The sequence below is a fragment of the Phacochoerus africanus genome, chromosome 3 (assembly GCF_016906955.1).
Source record: "Phacochoerus africanus isolate WHEZ1 chromosome 3, ROS_Pafr_v1, whole genome shotgun sequence".
NCBI lineage: Eukaryota > Metazoa > Chordata > Mammalia > Artiodactyla > Suidae > Phacochoerus > Phacochoerus africanus.
In genome coordinates, this window is record NC_062546.1 from 110,638,126 (window position 1) to 110,658,991 (window position 20,866).

Genomic DNA, 20,866 nt, shown 5'->3' on the forward strand with positions numbered 1-20,866 from the left:
ATTTATCAATTTGAAACTACTGTTTTCAAGCACTGTTTGGGGCACTGAAGGTACAGTCTGAACCCTGTGCTCATTCTGGGAATAGGGATAGTGTAGCCTTTAACAGTCAGCTCAGGGTACATTGAAGTAGCAGGAAAGCAGTCTATGGAAGGTACCTCAACTTCCCAGAAGCGTGTGTTGGCCTAGCTCTCTCCTTCTGACAGGATCTACGGGAGGCTGTCAGAAGTACAAATATTACCCAGGCACGTTGAGTTCAGCTTCGGGATGGAGAGGTTGAGCCGATATTTCTTTACTTTCCAGTCCATCTGGACTTAGTTTGTCATTTTCCCCCTCTTATTCATAGTTTTCTTGGGGAAGTATTGTGATACCTCCTTTTCATGTGTATTTACTTTTCATTCCTTAGTTAATTAGAAGCACCTTGAGGTCAGAGGTCAGTTCTGGAGATATGTCTCCTTTGGAAAAATATGGCAGCCTTTGCAACTTTCGTATCCCTGCCTCCCAATTCCATCTTACAGAGGAGGAATGCAACCCACAGAGAGGATAACTTGGTCATAATTAAATAAGCCAGTGATAAAGTAATTCAGTTTCTTAGCTCTTTGACCTTCTAACTAATTCCAGCTAAAAGAGCTCTAGGACTCAATAATGGCATATCTTTAAAGCAGCAGAAATACTCATGATAACTTTGAACGCTAATTGGGAAATACCACTTTTAGGTGTATTTTCAGATGTAGTTGTTGCTTCTCAAATTGGGGGCATATTTGCCTCCAGGGACCGGGGGCCCTGCACTGCAGGTTTATACAACCTCAAGATCAAGGCTTCCTGGAGGACAGCCTTCCTGGAGGGTCAGTTCACTTGTAAATTTTGGAAAGTAATGTTGAATGGTGTTCAATGGAAACAATTTTTAAAAGTTTATTATTAGGAAAAAACAATACATTAGAGAGTATAATGCATAGCTTTACGAATTTCAGCAAGACTTCAAAACAGAATATTTTTTTTTCCTGCATATTTCAAACTTCCCTGGACATCCCATCATTATCTTCTGCAATTGAAAGATACCAAGTAGAGGAGTTCCCTTGTGGTTAAGGATCTGGTGCTGTCACTGCAGTGGCCCATGTCGCTGCAGTGGCCCATGTGGCTGCTGTGGCCTGGGGACTTCCACATGCTGCAGGCGCTGGCAAAAAAATAAAATAAAAAAATAAAAAAAATAAGTAGGGGGAGTTCCCCTTGTGGCTTAGCAGGTTATGAGCCCAACTAATATCCATGAAGATATGGGTTCAATCCCTGGCCTCGCTCAGTGGGTTGGGGATCCATTGTGGCCCTGGGTTTTGATGTGGGTCACAGATGCCATTCGGATCTGGCATTGTAGTGGCTGTGGTGTTGGACCAGCAGCTGTGGCTCCAATTTCACCCCTAGCCTGGGAGCTTCCTTGGGCCACAGGTGTGGCCCTAAGCAGCGAAAGAGAGGGAAAAAAAAAGACTAAGTAGAAAGGTCTCAGATATATTCAGGTGTGTTGGAAATGAATAATCCAGAAATCCAGATGCCATTGTAATAAAGTTATAATGGAGAAGGGTAACTTTACATTTTCCCACACTTTTTCATAGTTTTCTTACCACTTACTATCAAAACATCATATTTAAACTCTGTCTCTTAAACTGAAAACTCACAGGCTCTCAGTTTTCCTCACTTTACTTTCATCTTTGCCTCTTTGAATCTTGACTAAGAGCAGAAAAATAATCTATCCCATCGTGCAGTATGGGAAATTGTGCATCCTTAATTTGTAGTGTGAGTTTGAGTTTCTTTGAATAGATGGTGCAAGGTGTTGTGGAGTCAGGGAGAGATGTTTACACTGAGAATCAGGAGCTCTGGTGCTGATGCTGGCTTTGTTCCTTACTCTGAGTAACCTTGGGCAAGTCATCTTTGCCACCTAGACCCTAGGATTATCTTCAGTCAAGTGATAATGTACTAGATGACCTTCCATGTCTCCTCTGGCTCAAAAATGCCATTATTCATGTTCCTAATCCTATGAGAATTGATTGATCCAAAGGCATTTGATAATTTTTTTAAATTACACAGAATAGCCATGCTCTTCACTTTGAGTTCACATTGGTGCTCTCTAACATTCGTAGGAATGCCAAATGTATTTATTGCTCTTGAAATATTTGCCTATATAGTGTTGCATCATATTTAACTTTAATTGAAAATTTTTTCCCTTGTAATAAAAATGCACATAAATCCTGGGCTATAAAGGCATTGAAAACTTTGAAACTTTCTGTTTTTGAAAGCACTTTCCTTGAAGTTCTAATTTGTGCCTTCTCCCCAGCTTTCATGTAACCAGAAAAGTCTGAACTGTTGGTGGTGCCCAGGGATTTTTGTTTGGAGGGTTTCACCTCTTCCCTTTATTTCTCAATTTGAACTAATGTTCTACCTGGGCACTACTCCAAATATCAGATTATCGCCATAGCCCAGACAGTTGGATTGATAGATTCTGGACAAGTTGAGTGTGGTGTACAATATTCCTTTCTTTCTTCCTTCCTTCCTCCCTCCCTCTCTCTCTCTTCCTTCCTTTCTTTCTTTTCTTCCTTCCTTCCTTCTCTCTCTTTCTTTGCTTTTTAGGGCTGCACCCACGACATGGAGCTTCCCAGGCTAGGGGTCGAATCAGATCTGTAGCCGCCTGCCTACACCACAGCCACAGCAATGCAGGATCTGAGCTGAGTCTGCTACCTACACCACAGCTCACAACAACACCGGATGCCCTGACCCACTGAATGAAGCCAGAGATTGAACCCACATCCTCGTGGATACTAGTCGGATTCATTTCCACTGCACCACGATGGGAACTCCTACAAATGCATTTCTGATCGTATTCTGGTATTTCATGCTGGAAATTTTGGGCTGTCCCTTTGTGAAACTGGAAAGCCCCTTATATCTCTGTGTTTCCTCTCTGTACTGTATTTAAGCACTCTTCATCTAGTTTGGTCTCTCAATATTAGGCTCTTCCCTTGACTCAGTAATTAAATATGTCTCTCTTTGGATGCATCCCATATCCTGTTGCCAGAGTAATCTAAATCTTCAGCATCAGTAGCATCTCCCCCCTGTAAAAACCTCTCATGCCTTTCTCCTAGAATGTCATGTTCTTCCAAATCTTATCTCAGCCTGACTTACTCTTTGGCTTCGTCTCTACCATCCCCTTCATGTGTCTTCCTGTGCCAGACGTGTTCCTAAACATCCTGTCTTCCACCCACGTGGTCACTATGGATGTTACTTGGAAAGACATCCTCAACGTTTCTCTTCCCTTTTCCTTCCCTCAAGAGCAGCCTCCTTCCTGAAACACGGCCCCGTTCCTGCCTGGCTTCCTTGCCATCTCTCTCTTCTCTCCAAAGTAACCATCTCTCTTTGTTCTCCTGCTACTCTATCCTGCTTTGCCTTGAATGACTCAGATACTGATGCAGAACCGTGGGGACAGGAGCTGTAACTTCTTCATCCTTGTACTGATCTCAGCAAAAGCAGAGTGTCTTACCTGTTGCACATTGTATCTAATGTATGTTTGTTGAGTTGAACTACATTGTATTAGCATGAATTTAATAAGATGTTGCTGCAGAGGAGGACTTTCCCCCTTCCCTATTGGTACAGTTTTGCAAAGGGGAGAGAGCCCTGGCATCACTTCTTTCTGCCTGGTGATGGGAAGTGGAGAGGTCCCCCAGGGAAGCATCATCTGACTATATAGTCAACATATATTCCCTCTCATGAGCTGTCATAAGCTTATAAATGCTTGCTTTTAGAGAATGTGGGATTCGCATGGGGGTAATGCTTCTTAGGAAGGAGATTTATTAATGGCTTTAATAAATGAAATTGATCACAAGTATAAGGTGGATCATTTTCTTATTCATTAAAAGATTTCTAAATCTGATCTTGGGTCATCCCTTCTTGCCTCCTTTCCCTTGGCTCCCCAGTAAGAACCTTCTGCCCTTACCTCACTGTCCCCCACCTACCCCCCACCAGTACTTCCATACCTGGTTCATACTTCCTCTCTCCAGGTCATTCATTCATTCATTCATTCAGCACAGATTTAGTGCCTGCCATCCACTAGGCTCTCTTGAAGAACACATCTGAGAACAGAGCGTGCAGAAACCCCTCTCTTCACGGTGCTCATGTTCTAACTGATGGCACACCCTTTTCCTTTGGTCCAGATTCTAGGTTGAACCTGCTCTTCCCTTGAAACCATTCCTAGCTGCTTCAGCCCAGTCACTTTCTTTCTTTTTTTTTCTTTTTTCTTTCTTTTTTTTTCTTTTTTTCTTTTTTTTGTCTTTAGGGCCGCACTCGAGGCATTTGGAGGTTCCCAAGCTAGGGGTCCAATTGGAACTGAACCACCATCCTATGCCAGAGCCACAGTTATGCAGGATCTGAGCTGTGTTCGCAACCTAACACCACAGCTCATGGCAACACCAGATCCTCAACCCACTGAGCAAGGCCAGGGATCGAACCCTCATCCTCATGGATGCTAGTCTGGTTCAGTCACCACTGAGCCACAAAGGGAACCCCCCAAGCTCTTTCTCATGAATTTTTAGAGGTGCCTATTAACTGTTCCTCCCCTTTGACAGATACTCTCTTGTCTTCATGGCACTTTTTACCTGTAAATACCTTATCTCCTCAAGAGCATTAGAAGCTTCTTTGAGAGTGGAGATCGTGTCATATGTTCATGAAAAAGTCTGTGTACCAATGCATATGCCCTGCATTGTATATACTCTCTTAAACATTTGCAATTAGGCACCCAGTAAATATTTGTAATTGATTTAAGGAGATTTGTGGCTCTTCTTTACCAAGTACAGAGTCACTCTAAGACATGCTGTACCATTAGTTATCCAAGCAGGTTTTTAACTTTACTTTTTTTAAATTGAGGTATAGTTGATTTATAATACTGTGTTAGTTTCCGCTGTATAGCAAAGTGATTCAGTTATACATATATATGCCTTCTTTTTAAAATATCCTTTTCCATTTCGGTTTATCATAGGATATTGAATAGAGTTCTCTGTGCTATACGTCAGGACCCTGTTGTTTATCCCCTCTGTTTATAATAGCTTATATCTGCCAACCCCAACCTCCCACTCCATCCCTCTCCTCCCACTCCACCTCCTTGGCAACCGCAATTCTATACTCCCAAGCATTTTTAAAGACCCTGAGTGGAGTTCCTATCATGGCTCAGTGGTTAACGAGCCCAACTAGAGCTTGATCCCTGGCCTCGCTCAGTGGGTAAAGGATCTGGCATTGCCATGAACTGTGATGTAGGTTGAAGACATGGCTTGGATACCAAGTTGCTGTGGCTGTGGTGTACGCTGGCAATTACAGTTCTGATTCACCCCTAGCCTGGGAATTTCCATATGCCCCGGGTGTGGCCCTAAAAAGACAAAAAAAAAAAAAAAAAAGACCCTGTGTGACCATGTCACCACGTGGAGCTGAAGCTTCTTCTGCCAAGGAACCAGTCTCATGCCAAACAGGACCTCTGCCCAAACCTCATCCACCAAAGAAATCACCTCTGCAATGTTCTCTATGATGTTTGTAAGTCTCGACTGTAGCACCGAAGCTGTTATTCAAAGGAGCATGAGGTGCCAGGCAGAGGAGGAGCACTGCTAATGATGTCTGTGGTTGAGTCTTGCCTTTATCTCTCCATCAGACTGGTATCAAAGATGTGCCTTTGTTTCTGAGTTGAGGCTAATAAGTGTCCATCATGAAACTCCTCAGTAGGACTGCAAAGTGAGGTTGGGGTTATGGTTTGGGCCAGTCAGTTGTATCCCTTTGCATGGCCATTCTGTAACAGTCTGCAGATGAGGCCAGAACACAGTCCCTCAGGGGCTGTAGAACTGAGCACAGGCGACCCAGCCTGTGAGCTTCACCTCGCTGGCCTCATGTGCTAACCAAGCCAGTTGGCTTCAATTTCAAGGTTCAAATTGAGGGATAAGGTTTTTTTTTTTAAATTGTGTTTTATCTTATGGTTATTTTATTATTAAGAGTCATGAGGCAGACTCTGGTGCCTCCTCTCCCAGGTTCAAATCTTACCCCTGCCACTTAGCAGCTGTAGAAGCTGGAGGAAGGCAGTTAATCTCTTTGGAAATGGTGATGATGATGATGATGATGATGATGATGATGATGATGGAGGAGGAGTTCCTCTGTGGTGCAGCAGCATCCACAGCATCTCTGGAGCATTGGGACACATGTTGCACCCCAGCATTGCCAAGACTCCTGCGGCTTAGGTTGCAGCTGCAGCTCAGAATTGATCCTCGGCCTGGGAACTCCATGTGCCATGGGGCAGCCAAAAAAGAAAAAAAAATTGATGATGATGATCACAGCACTTAGTGGCCCCTAGTAAAGCTTAGATGAGTTTCTTTATATGGGCATAGTAGGCCCACATGTAGATGGAAATGTACATGTTCAGATACTAGAAAATTTGAATACATTTTTGGTTGTAATTTTTCATCCCTTTCCTTTGATGTTTTGTTGTTGTTTTCTTTATCCATGTTCTTAACCTTTTCTGTATTTTAGAGGAGACTTGAGATTTTAGCCATCAAGAGGTGGGCCAGTGACCTAGAGCTTCTTCCCCAGGGGCTCTTAAATTGCCAGGGGTCAAGAGATCTCTAGTTAGATCTTAACTTTTACATAATTACGTCATTGCCTTCTTAAAGTGCAGGGTTTATTAGGCCTCCTTTCAGATGTGCCTCCCAGGAATGGGCTGAATTAGGTGGATTTATAAGGACTACCAACATAAAACTCAGAGAGAGGTGAGTAAGGGTGCAGTGCCTTGGGAGGAGGTGCTGAGGGGGCCATAAGCTGAGTCATTGTCTCGGATGGGAGCCCAGGTGGCACATCTAACAAGAGGAATGAATAGACTGGAAGGGAAAATCACGACCAGTCCATTTCTGAGGAGGCATGTAAGGCATAATTGATGTGGTTTTCTTTTTCTTTTTTTTTTTTAACTGCATGAATGAGACCTGATTGAATAACAGATGACGTGGAAAAAATTGTCTAGGGGTTGAAAGCATGGCAATAACCAAAAACCCACCACAGTCTTAGACCAGGAGAATATAGAGTCCAGAGCGTGGGAGGGGGATATGGTGCCGGGTGGGGGCAGGGCGAGACACAGCTGGGGTCTATCTGGTTCTTCATAGGTCATTTTAAGAGGGAGATTGATATGCCCGATGGAAAGCAAAGGCAGGGAACCATGAGGGCGGAGGATTTGAAAAGTGTCAGAAGGTAGAAGGAGCTGAAGAAGCTTTGTCTAATAATGTTGAGGTCAAATATTCCCAAGGATCCATCAGTGAACATAGAGTATGTACCTTACTTCCAGTGTCCCAAACTGTGGGCAGCTAGAGAAGAGATGGCTTGGAACACAGGGATGGGATTATTATTTGCAGATGTTGGATGAGCTGCCAGACAGAAGGAGGTTATATATTTTCTGGCTTTCCGAAGGCAGGGTAGAAGTCACTGTGTGGGGTTACAGGATTCAGATTGGAGGGGAGGGTGTGTCCTGGCTTGGATGTACCTCAGCTCTATGGGAAGAGGTCCTTGGAGATGGGCTAAATCACAGGTGTCAAGAGAGGGTGTGATTCTCGTGGGGCTTTCGCCTGGGGATCCTTCTAACTAGAGATGCGGCATCATCTTGCTGAGAGCATCATTACACATCTGCACTTCCCAGCTCGGGCTGCATTGTCTATGTCATCTATATTGTCCATTTGCTACTGTGTTGATGAGGATGGGGAGAATTTGCTGGGCAAATATCCTTGGCCACTCAAGTCTATTCAGGTTCTGAGCAGGGGATAATTTATCGCCATCTATTTGGATCCTGAGTGAGCTAGTGGGAAGTACTTGCTTTGCTACTACTGTGTATGGGGGAGTTGGGGCAGTATTATTACTAACACAACAGCATTCCTGGTGTCCTTGATTAGTCTTTTCCTCTTATGAACTCCATTTTTCTCTGGTTTTAATGTGCTGGTAGCTGTTCCTCTCATCCTCTTCTCTCTCCCTAGTCCCACCCCTTCCCTTCTTGATCTGTTCCTGTGTTGTTTCTGGTACTGCAAATAGAGATGAATCATTTGCTCTACGTTTCTGCTGAAAGAAGTTCCTCCGTGTGTATGTGTGTCCATGTGTGTGTGTGTGTGTGTGTGTGTGTGTGTATGTGTAAGTAAATACAATATGTACACGTGCCTATGCATGAGTGATTACACGTGGGGCTCATCAGGAGTGGGGTGGGGTGCGGTGCAAACAGTGCCATGAGAAGGATGTTTTTGCACAGATCTGGAAGGGATTTTTTTTTTTAACCTTACTGCTCTTAGATGCAGAAATTCTAAAAAGGCAAAGAGAAAAAGCAGAGGAGGCTCTGTGATGTAAAAAAAAATCCTCTGAATCATCTGAGCCTGTTCAGTTTCAGTGGTGTTGTGAGCTCCGGAGCATCTCCCGCTGAGGACGAGCTCTTGACACAGTGACCTCATTCCCCACGCTGCCTTCCGAGGCGGCAGGAGCTGCACTGGCTCGCTGGCTGCCTCTGCTGCAAGCCCGCTGCCGGCGTGTCGGCAATGATGAGACCCAGGCTTGTGATGACTTGCCCAGCCACTGGAATTTATGACAAATAGCTCGCTGCTGCAGCTAAACTTTGATCCTGGTACAGTAGGACCGCCTGTTACACACAGGAGGCAGACGTGTCCTTCTCCACAAGAAAAAGCCAGCCTTAAAAAAAAAAAAGAGAGAGAGAGAGAGAGAAAGAAAGGAAAAAAAAGAGAGAGCGCATGTGTCAGGTTTATAATTACAAACTGGTGAGTATATGATGCCGGATCCATGTTAATGTGTGTGTGTATGTTTTCTCCAAGCATCCAGAGGTATGTGCCCTTTTGCCTGTTTTAAGGATGGAAAGGTCTGAGTTGGTGCTCGGTGCTTGGAGGAGGGGTAAGGGCGGGGCCTTTAGAGAGAGAGGAGGGTGTGCCACTGGCTGTCCCCCACCCCCCCTCCCGTGCATTCTCAGGCCCGAGGCCCCCACTGCACAAACAAAGGAGCCCTTACCGACAACCAGAGGCTGCAGCTTTTCTGGGAGTGATGACTCATTTCAGCTCACAAAGGATTCTGGGCAGGGTAATGAGAAGTCAGGTTGGCTGATCCGTTCCTATGACTTCACTTTGCAGAGCACAAGGCAGAAGAGGAGTGACACTGCAGATTCCCCAGGCACTGCAGTGGGCTATTGGCTCAGGACCAGTGGCCGTGGTAGCTGGCCTAGGCATGGGATGGGCTTTCAGCTGTTGCATGCAAATAGGAGGAAAGGGTGGTAAAGAGAATTCCCCTCTCCCCCAAAATCATAACCAGCAAAGTCCATCCACAAAGCTTTTGAAAGGGGCTTTTTGCCAGCTTTTGAACTGAGCTCCTACCAGTATCTCAAGCCCTGAATGAGAAGGGCCGAAGTTCTGCAACTCTTTTTTTTTTTTTTTAAAGTAGGTGTACCATGGTAAAGTACCTGCTTCCTACTGTGTCCCATGCGCCCTCAGTAGCCAGTCTGCAATGCTGTTGAGGATATTAAGTTTACTGTTTCTTCTTATTCCAGATTCTAGGACGTCCGTTTCTGTTACTGGCTCCTTCTTGTGCCTGAATGCTACCCCCTAGCATGCACCAGGCTTTAGCGCCAAAGCTACCTGGGGGATGGAGCCAGTCCAGAAAGGGTCAGGTAGGTCTCCCCTGCTTTTCTTTCAAGAGTTGTTGTGTGCAAAGAAATACGGTCAAATGTCTACCACCTCCCTTCGATACATGTGCCCTGTCATCTGAAACATGGTCTTGCTGTGAAAATCACTCCCAGCCTCAGTCTTAGGCAGCGGAAGCACCCCCTTGTAGGTGCCCACCAGATGCCCCCTCGCCTGCATGATTCATCCCCAGCCTCACATCAGAACTGAAAAGTCAGCTCTAGGATTTGCGCATAGGAAGTAATTAAACTGCTTCAGGTTTCCATCAGCTGTAGTCTCTCTCCCACTCCTCTGATGGAGGCACTCAGTAAAGATTATTTGAAGTTCTTTCTTCTCAATCTGGTCCCTACATTTGGTGAGTTAGTTGGCCTGTTAACCTACATGCAATGCACTAAAATCCCAGAAAGCCTGATTTATATGCTTAGGGACTGTTTCCAACACTAACATCATACAGAGGTTGCTATTAACTGCTAAGGAAGTAAGCATATTTCAACAGTCTACTTTAGGATTCAGATTATGACAGAGCTGTTTTCTTACAACATCCATGGGCTCTTCACACAAAAGCCTTTTTTTTTTTTTTTAATAGAGAGATGGTAAAATATGGTTCTCAAAGGTGCATTCCATGCTGTGTTTCCAAAGTGAAACTTGGCAAATATGAAAGCATGGTGTTACCAGCTCATCAAATTTATGGTTTTAGCACTTTCTATTAAAAATATTTCTGAGAGCATTAAATGTAATTTGTAATAATAATTAGAACATTTTTCAGTAATGCAAGCCATACATTGGACAGGCTCCTTGAACATCTCTTTGCTCTCATATCCACCCCCATAGCTCAGTCTTTCACTGAAGGAAAGAATGCTTGTTTCCTTTCTTCGTTGGAAAGATGCTGTTTCTTTGTGCATAGTACTTGGCATCTTCAGTGCAAATTGAGGACGTTGAGTCAGTTTCACGGGCTGCTTGGTCATATCATACCATGTTGAGAATGTGCTATCCCCACACCATCAGCTCTACTCATGCTGTTCAAAGTCTCCCACTCACATAAGGATTTCTCCGATCACTCCAACAGGAGGTCATTTTTTAGTCCTATCACAGAATGAATTTTTCTTCATAGATAGATAGATGATCCATAGATACAATTAGATCAAATTCCTCTTATAGAGTTAATTTACTAGCCATTTTTGTATTTTCTTCTTATAGCTCTTCTAAGGATGTTTTAAATAATAATGGGAATATGTTATAATTGCTTTTTTTTTTTTTTTTTTTTACAGCCACACCTGCAGCCTATGGAAGTTACCAGGCTAGGGGTCAGACCAGAGCTGTAGCTGCTGACCTATGTCACAGCCGCAGCAGCACAGGATCCGAGCTGCATCTGCGACCTACACCACAGCTCACGGCAACGCCGGATCCTTAACCCACTGAGCTAGGCCAAGGATCAAACCCGCATCCTCATGGATGCTAGTCAGGTTTGTTACCACTGAGCCACAATGGGAACTCCTAATTGCTTGTATTTTTACACATTTATATTATTGTTTACTCACTGAAGGCAAAGATTAAGATTTGTACCTTTTTTGTACAATTCAAGTCGTCTGGAAGTTCCCTGCATATGGAAACCACACCATACATGGTTGATAAGAGAAAAACATAATGTGTCTTTGCATCCCAGGTTCCATCAGAAACTATTTAACTCCTAGCATCACTGATCTTTGGCACTAAGAGGACTTAAATGCTGAGTTTCCTTTCCCTTTCCTGGGGAAAAATTGGCCCAGCCAAAATCTGAAAATAGGCCAACTTTCTCTGTATCCTTGCAACTCTCTGTCCAAACAATTTCCCGTCTCCTAATGGTCTTTGCTCTCCAAAGTCCCCCTGTAATGCATGTTTCCCATTCTCTTCCAGCCCCATAATACATCCCAAATGCTGTATGTTTATAATATATCTTAACTGTTCTGCCTCCCAGGCAAAATATTCCATTCACTCACAGATAAGAATCAAGAGGTGAGCAATCTGACAAAACTAATCCATGCCTAGTGTAGGAAAGACCACTGCCTCTAACCTTCCCACAAATGTTAGGATTTTTTTTTAAAGACATTTTAAAAAATGACCGAATGATTTTCCTATTTGTAGAAACTCAAACTCTATAAAAGAGTAAAATGAATAAATTTAGATAGTTTTGGGGACAATAATTTTAATACTAACTACCATTTATTAAATATCTATTAGGTCTCAGGACCATGTAAGCCGTCAACATCCATTATCTCATTTAATCCTCTCAGTAACTCCATGAAGTGAACATCACTCCGTACATCTTACAAAAGATGATATTGACACTCAACCTATGGCTTAATTTGCCCCAAATCACACAGCTAATGAGGCACAGAACTGGACTCTGAACTTAAAGTTTCAGTTGCAAAGTCCATGGCCTCTACCACTGTTTTGTAATGCCAGACTTTGGAGAAAAAAGTTACTTCTGGTACAGTGAGTTGGGATTTTTCTCTGTGTATGTGTGCCTGGCTGGCCTTTTGTACTCTTTGGTCCCAGTGTACTTGTCTATAATCCTTTCAGTGACAGCTGGAGCAGGTGGTAGGTGTGCGCTCACCGTGGAGTTGGTAGTAGTCTTTCTCTATGCTTTGGCTGTACTTTGGGAACTGTCAATATATATATTTGAGCTGTATTTATTTAGGCCTTCTTGTTCTGTTAAAACTGTATTTTACAGAAATTGGTCACAGTGCAGTAGTGTCATCTAAACGGGTGAAGCGAAGACTTCAAAGGTTGAGAATCAGCTATGGTGATTCTAACGTCAAAAGAGTGCAAGAGCATGACCCTAGAGATTTTAGACTGATTTATTGAACTACAATTGAAAAACATCATCAGCGGAATTTGGAGCCTCTAATATGTCTCTGCTGTTAGGCTAGGTTCTGAATGGAGAAGGAAGAGAAGTACGTGATTGCACTGAAATAGGGACTTAAATTCAGTCCTACGTGATGCTCCTATAGAAAAAAAGGAAGACACTATTTTGCACAGGACTCTTGTTAGCCTGGCACCTTATAGAATTTCATGACATCTGAGACCTCTTATTACTCTGTTGTCATCTAGGACTGGTATTTCATCATGATTTTATTGCTGATGGTAAATGGTCTTAACTTTAGCCCTGGGTGAGGAACTAGGGAGCAAGGAGGCTGCAGGTGATGGAAAACATCTTAGCAGTTATTGGGGTCTTAATGTGTAGCACCTGTTTACCTAGCAGACTTTTAAGGGCCCGATGTATGAATAGGTTTTATTCCCTAGTGCTAGCATATACCCACTTGGGTTATAATTCAGAGCCTTCTTAACAAAGGTTTGAATTGCGGAAAGAGATAATTGACCTGATGGCTCATATCTCCATCCTGACTTTTCAGCTGCAAATCTATTGCAATAGATCAGTCCAGAAGTGTTCGATGGTTGTAATTAGAGAGATGTCAGTCATCATCCTTGGTGATGGTGAAGACAACTCCCTAGCTAGGATTCTCACCATCCATCGATTGCTTTCTCTATCTGATTCTTCACCCTTTGTGGCTTGTCCATCTCTGCTCATCCAATGACAGTTTTTTGTTTTTTTTTTAAATCAGTAGTCAAATCTTAGTAACAAGAGTGATAGCTAATATGACTAATGAAAGCTTGTAGACTGGGGAAGATAATGGGTTTCTTCTCTAAACCAATGAACCAATTGATCTGTCATTACACCTAGAGCTTCCCTGCATTAGACAGACCACTAAGCAGATTCGGGGATGGCTGGACGTTAACCCGTTTTTGTGTGTGTACGTGCCATCTGCCCCCATGACCACTCTTGTTTAACCTGACTCTCATTGGAAGTTTCTTAGTACGTCCCAGCTAATAGACACCATTAACTGTGGTATGAACGGGACCCCCTTGTTTACATTTTCTTTTGAATCAAAACAATTTATTCAGGTAATAGCTTAGGAATTAGACCTTCTTTAAGAGAACCCCATCAACTATTGAAATAAAGCACTAGGTTACTTTAGAAAAGCTGTTAAGAGAATTTCTAAATATTCTAAAATTCTTTTTTGTTTTTATGTCAACTTTATTGCAATCCACACTTGCAGTGAAGGCTGAGCTTTACATTTTTGAGATCTGTGGCATTTAAGCCACACATGCCAACAACTGGTAAAAGTGCCTTTTTCAATGCCCGTTCCTTTTAAATTTCAGATACAAACATTCAAAAGTCAAGCATAGTAATTTGGTTTCAAAGGAAAGCTGCTTAAATGAAGCAGTAAGTGAGTTAATGGGGGCTGTATGTTCTGCCCTTCTGCAAGGCTGTTTCGGTCTGCAAGTGGGTACCTAGGAAGGGAGTGTGTGTTTTTTTAGAATAGCCTTTAAAAAATATTTTAGTAGACTGTCTGTTAAGAGGATCGAACAACATTTATAAATAAAATTGGGGTTAATAAATTGAACTAAATTGTAAAACACAAGATTTGTCTGATCCTCTGCCTCTGAGAAGCTGTTCCCTTAACCTCAGAGAGTTTATGATTTCCCCAGGCCCAAGGGTATAGAAGAGAAAACTCAGCACATTCGTCTTTCTATGAATAGTTTGTTGAAAGGAATAGACTTGTATTATCGCTGTGCCCACTGTACATTTTACAGGCATGTTTGACCATTTTTATGAGTTACAGTATCTACTGCATGTGGTAACTTTATTAGCATCTGTAATTTTAATTTTAGTGTTAATTCTGCAGTCCGGAGAACAAAAACAGGCATACTTTGGTCCAAGGAGCAAAGCTGAGCAGGACTTTGAATTAGAAAAGAGTGAATGAGGCAGCCTTTATTACAAAGGAAAAAATTAATAGCCAATCTATTTCACGACCCTTTTAAAATTAAAGCCTCCTTTTTCAGATTGGATGAGCATTAGAATGGTTTCTCTAGCAAGATGGAAGTCAAGACAGACATGAGGACTGTGTTTTGTTTTTATGCCAGAATTCTGCTGCATTGATAGAGAATCACAGAACTTGAGATCCTGAAGAAATCTTTGAAATCATGTCATTCAGACCCTCATCTTACAGATGAGGAAACAGATGTAGAGTGATAATTGCAAGAGATGGGGTACTTATAAAAAAATTTCTTGAATGCCTTTTTATATTGGGAATTTCCCAATGATAAATGAGTAGTTTCAGAACTACATTTGTAAATAGGTTACCTTGGTTCACAAACTTCATCTCAGGTCAAAGGTAATGCTTCGATCCAGAGTACAGAGTACAGTGACATTTAGGATGGAAAACAGAACAAAAATGGAAAACAGGGAGTTCCCACTGTAGTGACTAGTAACCATGAGGTTGTGGGATCAATCCCTGGTCTTGTTCAGTAGGTTATGGATCTGGCATTGCCATGAGCTATGGTGTAGGTTGCAGACATGGCTCAGATCCTATGTTGCTGTGGCATAGGCCAGCAACTATAGCTCCGATTTGACCTCTAGCCTGGGAACCTCCATATGCCATGGGTTGGGCCCTAAAAAGCAAAAAAAAAAAAAGAAAAAAAAGAAAAAAGAAAAAAGAAAGAAAAGAAAAAGAAAATTAAAAAAATGGCAAACAGGATAATTCAAATGGAATGCTGGTGCTTGAAAAAAAGAGTATTTAAAGAAGGCTAAGATAGAAGGTGGATTTCTGGTACTTTCGAGGTTGTAGCTTATTGTGGTGTGGTTCACCTGGAAAGATTATGGCTTTCCTTTTTGTATAGAGTTGTATGAGGATGGGTTCTTGAAGACAAAAGGAAATAGATTTGTGTTTGCTTTTCTGGCAGGTATCTTTTAGGTACCACCTGAGAAGGATGAATGTAAGCTGTCATGGAAATCACATCTTCTTAGTTGTATTTTCCCCCCTCATGTGTGAAAGTTAGGGAGTACAGAGAACCTCAATTAGTGACTGTGGGGGAAATGGACAGAAGACCAGTCATAGAGGACAGAGCTTTATTAAAGTACTTCCCCACACACATACAAATAGAACCAAGATAGGAACAGTTTTGGAACTCGAGTGCCCAAAGGTTTGGGGTATCTAATAGACACTCAAATAGATTTCTTGGAAGGATGAGTTATGCGAGAGAGCATTTTTTGAAATAATTCCAACTGAAGTAACTGGCCAGAAGTTAGAAGGGAGAATAGATTGATGGGTTAAATTGTAAAAATGCGTGTGTGTGATAAATGTATTTCCAAGGTGGAAGTCACCAGCTGTAGAAGGTAAAAAAAATAAAAATAAAAATAAAATAAAATAAATTAAAAAAAAAAAAAGAGAAAGTCGGCATATATCTGATTTCAACAGGCAGAAATCAGAGTCTCCTTGTCAACTGCCTGGAGATTGTAAGAGCCACCAGTTTGTTCCCCACAGTTGCACGAGTGATTTTCTCACACAAACATGTCATGTACTTCCTCTGTATAAACACACACACACGGTTCCCTCCAGCATTGAGGGTAAGATCTCAGCCTCCTGGTCAACCAGGATCTGGCTCCTACTTTTCTCTCCATCTTACCACCAGCCTGCTCCAGCTGTGCCAAAACACGCCCCCAGCTGCTCCAGCCCAGCGCACTGTTTCATGCCCTGCGCATGCTCTCTCCCTTCTCTAGCACAGCGTCCTCATCCTCCGCTCATCTCAGCCCCACCAGTCGCATTTATCTCTGTCCTCGTGCTTCTCAGCTGACTAGTTCCTTAAATGAAAGTAATGTCCAAATATTCACTGAGATATTTGAAATCTCATGTTAAAGGCTATTAAAATCTGAAAAGTGGAGTTCCCATCATGGCGCAGTGGTTAACGAATCCGACTAAGAACCATGAGGTTGCGGGTTCGGTCCCTGCCCTTGCTCAGTGGGTTAAGGATCCGGCGTTGCCGTGAGCTGTGGTGTAGGTTGCAGACGCGGCTCGGATCCCGCGTTGCTGTGGCTCTGGCATAGGCTGGCAGCTACAGCTCCGATTCGACCCCTAGCCTGGGAACCTCCATATGCCGCGGGAGCGGCCCAAGAAATGGAAAAAAGACAAAATAAATAAATAAATAAATAAAATCTGAAAAGTTTGCTTAGAATTGAAATACTGTCATGTCGTCTCACATTTGAAATTCATTTAGCAGTAATTGATTGCTTACTACTCTGTCCAAGGCACTGTGCTTGGTTCTCCCTAAATGATCTTGGCTTTGACAGATGTTCCCTGAGGACTGTACTTAAATGGATGTTTGTAAGAAAATAAAGCTGAAATAAAAACCTATTTACCTCTTCTTTTTAGAACAGTAGGACAGAATTATAGCTGTTAGCAAGAATTGGTTAGCCCTCAAAGTAGTTATGAACTTTTACAGGACTTTTCTTTATGAATGTGTAGAGTACTAATTCTGACAATAGAGACATCTAGCCTATAAATTATAGACAGGTCACAATTCATAGTGTATGCAGAATGTGGTAGTTTCCATAGATTATGGTGACCAACAATATTTTAGTGGTATTTACATTCCCTTGTTTTCTTCTTTGACCATAAATGTGGTCCAGTTGTTGGAAGGATTTTCTAGTAGCATATTTTAAGAATGGCCAGTTGGCTCCTTGAGTAGATCTGATATATGATCCACAGAAAATCATGGTAAACTTGAATAATGTGTTATGGTGTGTTGATCGATACCTGTAATTCTTTTTGTATAGATCTTAAATGCCTGTCTTAAACCTTGCTTAAAATATGATTATTTTTTCTGTAGTGACTGCTGTGTTTGGGGAGAAGTTAGAAGCGGCAGTCTTAGAAATTGCATGGTCAAGTGTATTTGGTCTCTTATTAAATTTTTTGTTTATTTTGCAATTATTTAGCAAAATATATGATAAAATCACAATGCTTTAAATACCCTGAGCAATTCATTGGATTAAAATGTTAAAAGTGGGTATTCATTCATTCAAGAAACATATACTGGGTGTCTGGTACATTATTCTAGGCTCTGAGAACGTAGTGGGAATGTGGGGTTCATGTTTCCTTCTAGTGGGTGAGACAGACAGTAACATCGGAACATGCAGACACACGTGCACATACTCAAAGAGTGAAGACAAGGACTTGCTGAGACCATGAGACCATGCCCAGTGGAGGAGGGGGGCGTTCACTCCACCAGAGGTTCTCCAACATCAGCTGAGTGTTCTGCAACCCGCCCCAGTTCCACTCCATCTGCCTGGAAAGGATCAGATCCCACGGGTTCAGGGCTCAGTCCACAAGACTGCCCTCGCCACCCTCCCACTTGAGGTGCCAGTCGCAAGCCTGTGATTCAGGTCACCTGTGATTCTGAAAGGCAGTACATTGGAGGTTTCCATGACCCCCTCCTTGGGTCCACTTAATTTGCTACAGCAGCTTATGGGTCTTAAGAGAACGCCAGTGTATTATAAAAGAGAACAGCTCAGAAGAGCCAGGTGGAAGAGATGCACAGGGCAGGGAGGAGGAAGGGCACAAAGCTTCTATGCCCTCTTGAGGTGCAACACTCTCCCCAGATTTCCACATGTTCAGCAACCTTGGAAGCTCTCTGAACCCCACCCTTTGGGTTTTTTTATGAAGGCTTCATTACCAAAGCATGCTTGATGAAGCCATTGGCCGTGGACGACTATGCCAGTTCAGCTTCCAGCCCCTTTCCCCTCCTGGGAGGTCAGGGGCAGGGCTGAAAGTTTCAACCCTCTAACCACATGGTTGGTTCTCTAGGCTATGGGCCCCATCCTCAGGTGTTGGTCCAAGTCACCTCACTCACATAACAAGACACCTTGATTTCTCACATCACTTAGGAAGTTCCACGGGTTTTAGGAGCTCTGTGCTGGATATGGGGCTGAAGATCAAACATATTTCTTTTCTCTCTCTCTCTTTTTTTTTTCTCTTTTTGCTTTTTAGGGCTGCACCTACAGCATATGGAAGTTCCCAGGCTAGGGGTCAAATCAGAGCTACTGCCACAGCAGTGCGAGATCTGAGCCAGGTCTGCTCTATACCACAGCTTGCAGCAACGCTGGATCCTTAACCTACCGAGCAAGGCCAGGGGTTGAACCTCATGGATACTACTTGGGTCCATAACCTGCTGAGCCACAACAGGAACTCTGCAAACATATTTCTTATTATAAACCACAGTCTTGGGTAACAAGAGGGAGAGTGCGCTGTGGCATTGGGACAGTGTTAGTTCAGGCGCCCTGCACAGGGCTCCTGAGGAGGCCCCTAAATTGGAGCCCCAGAGAAGGACAAGGAGCCCTTCCTAGAGAGATCAGTGCCAGTTGCATCCCAGGCAGGGGCTCAATAAAGGCAAAGGCTCTGAGTGGAGAAGCTTGTCACATTCAAAGACCAGAGGAGATTGTGAGCCTGCTGAGAGAGGAGGTGGGTAGACAGACTCAGACCCTGCTCTGGCCATCATAGTCCTGGCGAGGAGTTCTGATCTCCTTCTAGGAACAGCAGGCAGTCACTGTAGGATCTCATGCAGGGAAGTGGCGTGTTTTAGATTTTTCTAGAAGGCCTGGCTGGTCTGTGGAGAAGGAGTGCCGGGTAGAAGGGAGGGCTGGGAGTCATCATGCCATCATAATGGGCCAGATGAGAGGTAATGGTGGTATGGGATGGAGGAAGGGAATCCAGGAAGGATTTGGGCATAAAAGAGACAGGGTGGCCAGTGGGGCTAGGGGTGGAATGGGAGTGGAAAATAATTGATCTTAATGCAGTATAAAAACTAGATGACATGCAGATAGTCACTTAGAGCATCCAAATTCCATTCGGTTTCTAGTCTGAGTTAAAAAGTCTTGTACAGGGAGTTCTCTTGTGGCACAGGGTTAAGGATCCTGCATCATCACTGCAGCAGCTCAGGTTGCTGCTGTGGCATGGCTTCAGTCCCTGGCTTCAGAATTTCCACATGATGTAGGTGTGGTCAAAAAACAAAAACTGTAACAAAACAAAACAAAAAATGTCTCGCACACACTTGGTAGTATAGTGAAACTGAGCTTTTTCAATGCTGATGAATTTCCAAGGCACTTAAAACATGCCTGCCCCTTGGCTGCAATTGGCTGCAATGAATGAAAAGAAATTAACTTAGAAGATGGCTAAACTTTCGGTATTTGTTAGTTAAATGAAACAAAAAATCTCAGCTAAAAGCAAAAGGTCGAGCATGACCTAAGAAATGATAATAGTCATTTCTTTTGTATAGAGAACTCAAGCTCCTTAACCTATACAAAATCAGAAAATAGACCTGCATTTAAAAAAAAATTATATTTGGTACATTTGTATCTTTAGTCTTCTGAGACATCCTTAATTATGATAGGAAAATTCTAGAACGTGTTCACCTCCCAAATAATAACACAGATCCAAAAGCACTGGATCATGCTTTGAGCTCCCCCCTTGTCCACTGACCCCCCATTTTCCTCTCCCTCTGACTTGTAAAATCATTCTAGGTAATTTTGTGGTCCACATGGCCAATCTTGCAACTCCTCAGGAAACCAGCCTCCCTGCCCCTCATCCTCTCCTGTAGAAGGTGGAGGGAGAGAGAAGGATTCACAGGAGAGATCTTTAGTGTGGCAGCAGCTGTGCCACCGTAGGGAGGGTGATTTGAACGTGAGTAGCTCCACACTTCCCCCTCGCCTGCATCTTACCCGCACCACTAGTTCATCATTCACACAGATGCCTTTTTGTTTGTTTGTTTTGTTTTTTTGTTTTTGTTTTTTATTTTTATAATTTTTTTTTTTATTTTCCCACTGTACAGCAAGGGGGTCAGGTTATCCTTACATGTATACATTACAATTACATTTTTCCCCCACCCTTTCTTCTGTTGCAACATGAGTATCTAGACAAAGTTCTCAATGCTATTCAGCAGGATCTCCTTGTAAATCTATTCTAAGTTGTGTCTGATAAGCCCAAGCTCCCGATCCCTCCCACTCCCTCCCCCTCCCCCTCCCATCAGGCAGCCACAAGTCTCTTCTCCAAGTCCATGATTTTCTTTTCTGAGGAGATGTTCATTTGTGCTGAATATTAGATTCCAGTTATGAGTGATATCATATGGTATTTGTTTTTGTCTTTCTGGCTCATTTCACTCAGTATGAGATTCTCTAGTTCCATCCATGTTGCTGCAAATGGCATTATGTCATTCTTTTTGATGGCTGAGTAGTATTCCATTGTGTATATATACCACATCTTCCGAATCCACTCATCTGTCGATGGACA

General features: G+C 43.0%; 1 protein-coding gene across 6 annotated transcripts in view; it reads left to right on the forward strand.

The window, feature by feature from the left end:
* STOX2 (storkhead box 2) overlaps positions 1–20,866 on the forward strand; it is a 216,765-nt gene that overhangs the window by 174,085 nt on the left and 21,814 nt on the right. Inside the window, exon 1 of one of the 6 annotated variants that reach the window (XM_047772328.1) lies at positions 9,548–9,694. The exons of the other annotated variants lie outside the window; for them this stretch is intronic. Coding sequence (XP_047628284.1) covers positions 9,670–9,694 — 25 coding nt within the window. The 5' untranslated portion in view covers positions 9,548–9,669. Of the gene's footprint in view, positions 1–9,547; positions 9,695–20,866 lie in introns of those variants that run through there. 6 annotated transcript variants of the gene reach the window in all.